At 39.9% G+C, this 12141-nt stretch overlaps 3 protein-coding genes across 3 annotated transcripts; 2 read left to right on the top strand and 1 right to left on the bottom strand.

Moving 5' to 3' along the window:
• Positions 1–3014: 3014 nt before the first annotated feature.
• EV154DRAFT_398397 (uncharacterized protein) lies at positions 3015–3188 on the top strand (the record flags this gene model as incomplete). Its single annotated transcript, XM_051595231.1, has 1 exon — positions 3015–3188. A coding segment is annotated over one exon (174 nt), but the record flags the coding sequence as incomplete, so codon positions are not given.
• A 2391-nt stretch (positions 3189–5579) lies between these two features.
• On the top strand, positions 5580–5882 carry EV154DRAFT_407738 (uncharacterized protein; the record flags this gene model as incomplete). The annotated part of the gene is made up of 1 exon (XM_051595346.1): positions 5580–5882. A coding segment is annotated over one exon (303 nt), but the record flags the coding sequence as incomplete, so codon positions are not given.
• A 4291-nt stretch (positions 5883–10173) lies between these two features.
• On the bottom strand, positions 10174–11073 carry EV154DRAFT_400289 (uncharacterized protein; the record flags this gene model as incomplete). The annotated part of the gene is made up of 2 exons (XM_051595270.1): positions 10174–10532; positions 10587–11073. Coding segments are annotated over 2 exons (846 nt in total), but the record flags the coding sequence as incomplete, so codon positions are not given.
• Positions 11074–12141: the final 1068 nt, after the last annotated feature.

The following is a 12141-nucleotide window of genomic DNA, read 5'->3' as shown; positions in this document are numbered from 1 at the left end:
AAGTCGAACCTCTCTCAGAATCTGAAATGGAACTCTAATGAGTGTCCATTACAATTCGAACAACAACACCTCCCTCCGCTCCTTCTCATTTAGTCTCTGGAATGCTAATGGTCTTCGGGCTACAACCATCCAAGATGTACTATCTCATGTCACTAATTCCGATCTCCTTTTCATCACCGAAACATGGCTCACTGCTGGTTACTTGCCTGCCAATTGGTCTCAATATCATCTCTACGGTACTTTGGTCTCTAATGGTAATGGTCGAGAATCCGGTGGTGTGTCATGCTTTGTCTCGCCTCAATGTCCTATTCCTGTCACTCAACATCCTTCTCCCAATGCATATACCCTATCAATGAAAATTGGTAGCGTCAATGTACATTGTTCATACTTCCCACCCAGCCCCTCTCGAAAGCTGGTGCTTTCCGCTTTAAGGTCCATCCCCCTAGGTTCTGACACCATTCTATGTGGTGACTTTAATGCACGTCTTGGTCCTTTTGTCGTGAGTTCAGACTCGGACATTGAAAATACTTTCATGGTTGACCAACCAGAATAATACAGATCTTTAGTTAACACACTTTGCCTTATACTATACACTAGTTCATATATTCACTATATATACTAAGTATCTTGGCAAAGTACTATTCGATTACTAATTCATAAATATCAAAATAATATAAATACTCTTCCAATTCTTATCAATAAACGATTATCTTAAACTGAAATAATAATCTGAGGATTAAAGTACTCTAAACCCTATTTCTCTCTTTCTGATCTAACCTTCAAAGACCGACTACTCAAACTTATTTTATGGTGGAGTAGCTGCTCTTTTCCTGCGCCTCAATTATATTCTGAAAACTCTGTGTTTAAATCTCTTCGCTATCGCTCTGAATCTCTGTGATTAACAATAACAAACTTTACTATGGCTACCTCTAACTCTGCCTCGAACTCTACCCTACTGGCTTCACTCCTTGGACAACTCTTGTCTGAGAGTCGCCTCAACAACTCTGTGATCTCTCCCGTTTATGACCCCCAAGAAAACATCAATCATTGGCTCAACCAATACGATCTCAACTGTAAACGCTTGGCTCTTACGGATGATCAAAAACTTATCCAAATCGGTAAATATTTACCAGCTGACATTTCCAATTGGGTTGCCCGTACACCTGCTGCTGCCACTTGGGGTTCCCTCAAAACTGCTCTTGTTAATACCTACGGTATACCCGCTGAAAAATACAAACTTCTACTTCGTCGTCGCCTGGAATCTCTTAAACAAGGGAATCTGCCTTCTCGCCGTTTTGCTGTTATGTTTGAATCCATTGTGCTGGAATTCGACACAGATCATAAATTAGATGGTCCTACTCTACGTATCATTTATCTCCGTGTTATGTCTCCAAAAATCCGCACAATGATCCTGCCCAACATCGCACATAAACTCTCATGGGAAGCTATTTCCAAATCAGCCATTGCATTAGAAGAATCTCTGTGTCTGGATGACACCTTACTTGAGTCTGCTTTTGAAAATTTAACTATCCAATCAAGCCCGGATATCTCTCCTACGGCCTTCACTACCTCCACAAATGACATTCCGGAGCCTATGGAAATCGATGCCATCAACTCTAATACGTCTAGATCTTCTGGTAAAACTAGTTCTTCCTCTTTCTCTCGCCATGGCCAATCAAATGGTTACAAGAAACCCAGAGAAAAGGCCGATCCCATGCGCCTTTGGGCTTCCGATGGTCAACCCATCTGTGGCGTTTGTAAGAAAATTGGACATTTAGGGCCCTCGCAAGCACATCAAACTATTTTTTAAAGATCCCGATTAAGGACATTAATTTTTTTTTTTTTTTTTTTTTTTTTTTGTCAGACTTCCAAAAGAAATCTTTTTCTGAAATCCATGACGTTGCTTTTTAAATGACCCAATTTGAATGATTAATAACAAAGTTTTTGCAGATTACTAAAATATCTGTTCCTTTATTTTTTAAAGACAAAATTTCAGTTTAACCGATTTTTTTAAAAAGATAAAAATTACAACAAATTGCGTTTATCGTGTCTCAGTTGCAGCTCCTAATAGTTCAAATCAACGAAGAATCTGAATCTCTCGAAGAAGATAGAATGGAAATTCTTAATTCTACGGGACAACGCCTCGTAGAAAATATGACGACTCTTCATTCCAGTAGAGAGGATGGAACAGGTACGTCAGTGGGAATCTGTGCAGCAGGCGGAGGGTTTACTCTGGGTCGGCCTCTTACCACAGGAGGGTTTGGGCGTTGGCCATTGATGAAATCAGCACTTGAATAATTTTGGAAACTCATATCTGTAAAATAAAATGGAGATGTTAGAAAAAAAGTAAATCGATAAAAATGAAAGGCTCTTATTGAAAAATAAACAACATTTGTGATTTCAGTAATCGGATTTGGACATTAAATAATCTGATAGAAGGTTTTTGGGGCCTGCAGATTTTAATTCTTCGTTTGGACAATTCGGATTTTTTAGCGCTGAAAATATTCAATGTTGTTATTAATCGTCCATATATATTATTAAAATTTTAAAAGATTCTATTTGGAAAAACTGTAACCTTTCACAAAAAAAAAAAAAAAAAAAAAAAAAATTAATGTCCTTAATCGGGATCTTTAAAAAATAGTTTGATGTGCTTGCGAGGGCCCTTAACCAAGAAATGTTACCAAAATCCTGAATCATCCCAATCTAGACAAGTGCATAGCTTAACACCCACCAACGACGCTAAATTCGCTGCCGTACCCATCGAATACGATCCCATTGCTGCTCAAAACGTCGCCTCCATCCACAATCTGAACACCGTTTCAGAATGTAACAGCGTCGACCTCAGTAGTGGCGCGTGTTCAACACCACGGGTACGCCTAACCATTAAAGGCAATTTAGTCCAAGCTCTTGTTGATACTGGTGCTAGCATTTCCGCTCTACGTGAAACCATCGCCACTCGATTAGGATTACGATACGATGTATCAAAAGCCGCCGCTTTTACCACGGCTGATAACAAACACGTGTCCTCCCTTGGTGTCGCTAAGGTCAATGCTATGCTTGGTAACACGCAAGTCCAGCTATCTTGCCATGTTGTCAACAACCTGGCACATGAAGTAATCTTCGGTTACCCGGACCTCAAACGCCACAAGATCACCATTGATACCGACAGCGATGAAGTCCGCTTCCCAAAATCCGTATCCACTCTATCTCCTGCTGCACCTGGAATCTGTACCATGAATTCTTGTCTTCGATTGCCTGGGCAATCCCATACTTACGTTGATATCACTGGACCACCTCTGGCATCCGCCTTCATTTCGACCCCCAATGACACTGTCATGAAAAAGATGCTCTCTGTTGCTGCAGGCGTGGTACAATTTGATGCCAACGGAATCGCTACAGTTAAACTGGCTAATTTAGATAAGGATATTAAACATTTAAATAAAGGACAGCATATTGCTAATTTCGAATATTTGTCACCGACCCTAAAGTTGTATTCCAACAACGACCCTTCAATTCATAGTATACAGACCTCTTCACAATCTACAACATCGGAACCATTACCAGACTTTTCGCCCTTCATTGGCAAACACCTATCTGCTTCAGAACAGTCGGCTATGACTAACTTATTACAAGAATTTCCGGATTGTTTTAGCGCTAAACCATCTTCGGTTACTCCCAAGGTTAAACACTCAATTGATACAGGTAACACAAGACCCTTATCCCAACCTCCACACCGTGCATCCGCTGGTGAAAATGAAACCATCGACTCTTTGTTGGACGATATGTTACAACAAGGTATTGTTCAACCGAGTAACTCACCTTGGGCATCACCTGTCGTACTTGTTAAAAAACATGATGGATCCCCTCGGTTCTGTGTGGATTATCGACGCATTAACGCTGTTACCCGAAAGGACGTATATCCCTTGCCACGAATTGATGATACTGTACATAGTCTTGGCAACGCAAAAGTATTCTCAACTTTGGATCTGACCTCCAGTTATTGGCAAATAGAGCTTGACGAGGAATCCAAAGCAAAATCTGCTTTCATCTGTCGTAGCGGATTGTACGAATTCGTTCGCATGCCTTTTGGTCTTACAAACGCACCTGCCACCATGCAAAGACTTATGGATTCAGTGTTAGCTGGGTTACGATGGCAAGTCTGTTTGGTTTACCTCGATGATATTTGTGCTAAAACCACATAATAAATGCTACTGTCTACAAAAGGAAAGATGTTTCACGGATAAAAGATCGGGAATAAGTAACCCGGCTTTATGGAATTTTCTTCATTACAACACAACTCTAGGCTCCGACCAATGAGAGATCAGAGAATTTAAGGAACAATAATAAATCAAGGACAGCTATCTTACGATCTTCAATAAACCAAATGAATGGTCCATCATATAAAACTACGATGGATCTGAGCTGTCAAAAATACAAGCCACAATATCTTCAATCTTCTATAAATATCAGGGCAAACCTGCCCGTCTAGTTAGCTCTTAATCAATTTTTATACAAATAAATCGACAAGACTTATAATTGTATTCTCTTTGTTTTTTTATCTATTTTTTTCTGTAAAACTATTCTCTCTTAAAGTCTACTTTTACTACAATATTATCTGTTTTAGTCCAACATTTGAACAGCATTTACATGATCTCCACTCCGTCTTGTCTCGACTACGCTCAGCATCCCTCACGGCTAATCTTAAAAAGTGCAAGTTTGCGAGCGATCGTATCTCTTTTCTTGGCTACGCTATCACTCCCGATGGTCTACATACAGATCCAGAAAAGATCAGTGCGGTTTCCAATTTCCCAAAACCATCCGACATAACCACTCTTCGCTCCTTTCTTGGTTTGGCAGGTTATTATCGTAATTTTATCAGTAAATTTTCTGTAATCGCCGCTCCTCTCAACGATCTTCTTAAGAAAGATGCTACTTGGTCTTGGAATTCCCCACAAGAAGATGCCTTTGTCACCCTCCGCAATGCTCTGACTTCAGCTCCTGTCTTACGCTTTCCAGATTTCTCTCGTGCATTTGAATTACACACTGACGGTGCTTGTACTGCCGGTATCGGTGTCATACTTTGCCAACGTGATCCTACCAATAACCGTGCATACGCTGTGGCATATGCCTCAAGATCTTTGGCCCCTGCGGAACGAAATTATGGAGTATCTGAGGTCGAGGCACTTGCTATTGTGTGGGGTATCAAGAAATTTGCCCATTACCTTACTTCTACCAAATTCACTGTAATTACGGATCATCACGCCTTACAATTTTTAAACAATCATAAATCCACTGATCTTCGTGGACGATTGGCTCGATGGACTCTGAGTCTACAACAACATGATTTCGACATCATATATCGCCCTGGCACACAAAATACAGGTCCTGACGCCCTTAGCCGTTACCCTGTCGAAAAACACCCACCACAAGCATTAGTGGCGTCTCTTCATGCAACTGATATCTCCTCTGCCCAATCAGAAGATCCATTTTGCCAAGAAACCCGACAATCTTCTCCCCTTCCTAGTGGTTTTTCTGAAGAATCCGGTGTCTTATTTTTTGGTCCACTTCCCGTATTGCCTTCTTCTCTTCAAGACATTACCTTTGATCTTTTACACTCCAACCCAACATCTGGTCATATGGGAATTGGCCGAACATTACAAAGATTTCAACGCCTTTATTATTTTCCTGATCAAACTGCATGGGTAACTTCCAAGGTGAAATCTTGCCTTGTCTGCCAAAAGGTTAAACGTACAAATCAAACCCTTGGCCATACCAACTTGATTCATTCAAACCCTCCTGTTCACCCCTTCGATACCATTGCTATCGATACATTCGGTCCTTTACCTCCTTCACTATCTGGTAACCGTTATATTATTGTCATTCAATGTATGTTTTCCCGGTACGTTATGCTTTTTGCGGTACCCAATAGCACAGATCAACATATTATCCGGTGTCTTTGCCAAGTTATTGCCGAACATGGAATTTTTCGGGCGATCCTCAGTGATAATGGCCCCCCATACTCTGGTATAATGCTTAAAGCCCTCGCAAATCACCTTCAAATCGACCAAAAATTCGCTCCTGCTTACCATCCACAATCGAACGGGTTAGTTGAACGCTTCATGGAAACTCTCAAGAACATGATCAGTTCCTACCTGGATACAGACAACCACCAAAACACATGGGATACACACTTATCTGAATTTCAACTGGCATACAATTCTGGGCCTCATCAAGCAACGAAATATTCACCGTTTAGTCTAGTTCACGGCCGTGAAGCTCGAACATTAGCTACTCCGGACTTTGGTGTTCAAACGGTGCCCATCCAAGAATATCAGATACAAACAAAGGACTTTCTTGCTCGTGCACTTGCTGTGGTTCAAATGGAAAATCGTCGTGTGCAAGCTTCGAATGCTATTGCCTACAATACACAAAGAACAACTCCTACTTTCAAAGAAAACGATTTGGTTCTAGTAGACTGCCCGGTCCTCTCTGACGCTTCCAAAGGTAGGGCCAAGAAATTGGTCAAGAAATTCCGTGGACCATTCCGAATTCACGAGGTACTTTCTCAAGACCGCTACAATGTCCTAGAAACCTCAAGCCAAAAACTTCTTAAAAATATACATGCTGCTCGACTCAAGATCTACCATCGCAATGAGGACATTGCTCAACCAAACCCCCCGGATGTCGTGAGTTCAGACTCGGACATTGAAAATACTTTCATGGTTGACCAACCAGAATAATACAGATCTTTAGTTAACACACTTTGCCTTATACTATACACTAGTTCATATATTCACTATATATATACTAAGTATCTTGGCAAAGTACTATTCGATTACTAATTCATAAATATCAAAATAATATAAATACTCTTCCAATTCTTATCAATAAACGATTATCTTAAACTGAAATAATAATCTGAGGATTAAAGTACTCTAAACCCTATTTCTCTCTTTCTGATCTAACCTTCAAAGACCGACTACTCAAACTTATTTTACTTTCACTGGTGATTCTATTACTGTTGTGAAATAGAAAAAAGGGAAAGGGCAAGTACTGTTACGACTAAGTCGTCTCTAATTTTATTTAAAAGAAGATAGAGATAATTCTACAAAACTATCAAGGGGTATTTATATATAATTTGAAAGGTATCAAGAGGAGGGTATTGACAGTGACCAGCACCGGTGATTCCATAACAAGCAAAACCTTGACAGTCATCACTTAATTGACGGTTCTACTAAATATGGGAAAAGAAGGCAGAAGGAAGAAGGAAAGACCAAAGCCACGTAAACAGGTTTATGATTTACCAAACTTAGTTTACCGAGGTCAAGAAATAAATAAATATAAAGAAGTAAATAAACAATTATACAAACAATAGCACTCATTTCCATATACGTATGGCTCAGGTCCTATGAGACTCTTCGCTCGATACACGTTACACAGCATTGTTTTATTGATAGAGGTAAATTGTGGAACAACTAATTCCCACCAGTGTGATTATATGGAATCATGTCTTTATTGGATCATCTCCGATAGTTCTACTCTAGGTGTGTTATTATGTTATCCTCAACAATTACTACGCCTCGTGGTGCTGATCTAACTACTTGGTGTGAACAACAAGATCTTCTGGTCCTAAACTCATCTCTGTCTCATGGTGTAGCAACGTTCTCAACATTCCGGCAAAATACAGAACAATGCAGCATCATAGATCTGTTTCTAACCAACATACCCGACTGGAATTTCAAGCAACCTTCCCTGGTGGTTGAATCTGATCTTTCTCTCGGTTCAGATCATAGACTTATGACTCTGTCATTTGAATATGATTCTGCTTTACGATCTGGGGGTAGTAGGTCTGGGGGTGATGGATCTGGGGGTGATGGATTTGGGGGTGTTGGATCTGGGGGTAGAGATACCATAGCTCCAAGACGCCTATGAAATCTGTCGTATTTGGGTACGATTCACTTAGGAATAATTAAGCAAATCGTTTAAATAAATAAACTATGAAATTAAAACAACCTTTGATGTTGCATACCAGCATACGCCTGTATACTGCTACACAACGACTCCTACTATGAGTACATATTTCTATATAAAAAGATTGCATGATTGGCTTAAAATCGATATACGAATGACAGTTGGATATAGAATTCTATACCACTGAGTTACGATATCACCGGTCGGGAAGAGAAGCTTCTCCGATCAAATCAAGAAATATAAGAAAGAGAAACTTAATATTAATAGTTCTCTCAATGGATTAGCTACCCATAGAGAGAATAGAACAGCTATTTATATAAATGGTTCATTTACTTATATATTGATAAACCCAACTTATACGACTGTAAGTGTATAAGAGAAGTAGTGCATGGAATATTTGGATGCCTATTTTCTACAACTAAATATACAAACATCGATAAGATGTTCTATATTTAGGATCACATATTTACCCATGTCTTAGATAAAAATAATCAACAGAATGGATAAATGATCAGACATATCTACATGTTCTACCACAGCCAATTAAACACAAAAACCTTATGCATCTTTTAACTAGCCACCGTTACACAATATCTTACTGGAATTCTGTATTTTAAACAGAACAATAAGAGTGTCCCAGATCGGTTGATTCAGGGCGACGTTATTTGAAATCAATTCTAACGAGTAGAATTCATTTAATGTAAGGCGGGAAACTGAGTATAGATTTATTACAAGACCAGAAAGGTTGACTCAACACAACTACCAGGGGAATGTTGTATACACAAATATCTCGTAGTGTATACAAGCACTATTCTGTGAGTTACTTTAGCGAAGAAACTCGAAATAGTTATTTTGTGTCACCTCACGTACACGCGGTTTACACGCAACATCTGCATTAACAAATGATAAAAACAACTTATAAATAATATCACAGCTTACAATGCACGCATGGTCCACACATGCTTACTGCAATAGGTTCACATTATAAATCATTCTCTCAGCCTGCTCTATTAATTGACAAGTACCGAAAGGACTTTGTCAATTCCTATATAAACCATCCTCTAATTCAATAATAAAACGATATTCAATTTACCCAGTCTCACAATTACCTTTTTCTTTATCTTATAAACTGTCTATCTTGTTTGATAGAACAGGGAAGTTGTTCAATATAAAAAGGATCAATTATTTCATCGCAGCAGAGTTCTTTTAGTCTATTTTTACCTCGAATAAAGATATACTTTTTTCTCATTACTTTTTCTTTGTAATATTTTTGTCAAATACCACAAATCGCTTCAACAATGCCCTCAAATCCTTTTCATGTTCATCCTCGGTTCTTGAATAGACAATACAATCATCCAGATAAATCTTTGTACGTTACAAGCCACTGATGACACCAGACATAAATCGAGAAAAAGAATTTGGACCAGTAACACACCCAAACGGAAGCACCTTAAACTGCCTAAGTTTTCCATCTGCTACAAACGCCGTTTTGTGAGCATCCCTTGGATCCATCGGTATTTGCCAGTAACCACTCTTCAAATCGATTGTACTTAAAAATTTACACCCATTTAGCTGATCTAAAAGTTCGTTGAGATTTCCAATAGGGAATTTGTCCTTTAAAGTTACTTGATTTAGTCGTCGGTAATCGATACAGAACCGCCACGTCGTCTTTCCATCCCCTTGGTCAGGTTTTTTTATCATAACCACAGGAGAACACCACGGACTAGTACTGGGCTCAATTACCTTCTTCTTCAGCATACCGGCTACTTCAATCTTGATTTGCTCATTTTCCGCAAAGGGTCTTCGATATTCCTTTACGTACACGGGTAACGCATCACCTGTGAGTATACGATGCTTGTAAGGAGCATTTGTAACAGATTAAACATCGCCTTCTTTTGGAACCAACGTTGGGTAATCTGCGAGGATCCTTTCAGCACGACTTTCTAAATCATTAAGCGTATCTTGAGAATTCTGTCTTTCGACGTATTTGTAAACAGCTTTGCGTCGAGGACGTAACAAAATATCTTCTTCGTTCATCCAGTCCATACCCAAAATTACTTCTTCATTTTGAGATTCGACCACAAAAGCAAACGCACGAGTAGGACAACCATCAATAACATAGTCAAAAACAGCTTTTCTTGTAGTCATTTGCTCCCCACCATCACCGTATTGGATAATTCTTGGCTTCGTAGCATATTGTCTTAAGTTTAACCTTGACGCCATAGATTTGCGAATTGAAGTAAGAGTAGATCCAGTGTCAACTAAACATTTCTGTTCCCCACCATCGATCTTAACGGTTGTCGTAAACCGTCTTGCTTCCAATTCTTCAGACTCAGATACACCTTGGTTATTTTGAGGTAACTTTCCCAAGTGAGCAAAAATATCAATCATGTTCTCAACGTCTGTACTTTGTTGACACGAAACATCTTGCTGTTGATATTGATGTTCTTGATTTTGCTTGGGTTTCTTATTCTTGAAACAGTTAACACTCAAATGACCCACATTATTACAAGTAAAACAACGCCTGGTTTCTTTCTTGCCACCACCCGACTTGGAACCACCTTTCTTGCCACCAGAACCAGAACCACCAGAGCCAGAACCACCAGAGCCAGAACCACCAGAGCCAGAACCACCGTGACCAGAACCACCTCGAGCTCCGCCTGAGCTTCCCCCAGAACCATTTGTGGAGCCCTCTGAATTACCATACTGATAATTTTGGCTTTCTTGAGTAGAACCACTTGACATTGTTGCATATTCCATTGCCACGGGAGAGACAGAGCTAACAGCCATAGGTTTGGAGCCTAATACTCTACGCAAATCTTCTTCAACATCAGTGGTAATTTGAATCGCCTGTTCCAAATCAGTAGGTCCACGATAAATAATAGCAGTGCGCAGCTCATTTCGAATACGATCCTTGAAATAGTCAAGTTGGACACCCGGTGCAAAAATTTGCGCACGAGATAGAAGATCCGTAATGATAGGACCAAATACCCTCATCGACCTATTTCCTTGATGCAACTTTTTCAGTTCCTTCAAAGCAATCAGAGTAGGATCAACACCTCCACCAAACTTCTTCGGGAACTTCTCTCTAACAACAGACCATGCCAATGGAGTCTTTGGATCGGAAATCGAATGCATCGCCACTTTGTCTTGACTTCGCATTCTCCAACATAGCAATACGACGGCGCAGGCGGTGTAACTCTTCCAGTTGCGCATCGCCACCAGTCTCAGGCCCAGTTGGTGATACCGTTGTACGAGTTCGACTATTGTACTCCCCCCTAGCCATCAAAACATAATCATAAGGCAGATTTAAATCATGGCAGACAGCTTCAGTAGGCCAGCAAAACTCTTGTACCAAAGGACACAAATCAGCAGCAGGAATAGTATGAAGTCCATGCGTAAGTTTACGAACAATATTATTCCTTGTCTTGTTAATATCATTATCAAAGAAGGCAACGCGAGCTTTCATCTCATCAATTTTAGCACGAAAAGTCGATAGAACCATATCCAGAGATGCACGACTAGCAGGTGCAAGGAAATTATATGATTCAGCCACAGCATTACCAACTCTTTCATTTTCACTAATTTCATCTATCATCGCAGCACGACCGGTACTGACATAAGTCAATAAATTGTTATACGAATCCATAATTGCTACAAACGGGGCACGCAACTCCTCCTGAGTTGGTACCGAATGATTACTCATATTATCATCCACACTGGGAAGATTAGCAGCAAATTTTTAAAACTTGCAGGCGGCGGTACAGCATCAGAACCTGGACGACGTTGGTCGTATCGTTTGGCATTGCTATAATTCACCACAGAGAGAGTGCCAATAGATTCCAGAGTTCTCGTCGGAGCCTCACGCGCCAAAGGATTAGTTACCTCGGGAATGACCTCAGAAGTGACCTTAGGAGGACGTTCAGTAACAGAACTTGAACCAGACGAGGTTAAGTTTTCATCAACGCTGGTAACAGTAGTTCTCAAGTCTCTCGCAGAGCTTGGACCAGCCTTCAGTAAGTTTTCAGCAGTAATATCAGTACTCATTGCCTTAACAGCTTTACTCCACCAACGTAATAATGCGACCCGGATAGATGAGGATTATATGTCAGAAGATAAATATGATTGGATAAGAATATTTATCTTATATAATCACAATAAAATATAAAG

The sequence above is a fragment of the Mucor mucedo genome, assembly GCF_025094135.1.
Source record: "Mucor mucedo strain NRRL 3635 chromosome Unknown EV154scaffold_3, whole genome shotgun sequence".
NCBI classification, from domain to species: Eukaryota; Fungi; Mucoromycota; class Mucoromycetes; order Mucorales; family Mucoraceae; genus Mucor; species Mucor mucedo.
The sequence above is the reverse complement of the archived record's forward strand: the minus strand, read 5'-3'. Positions and strand labels throughout refer to the sequence as shown.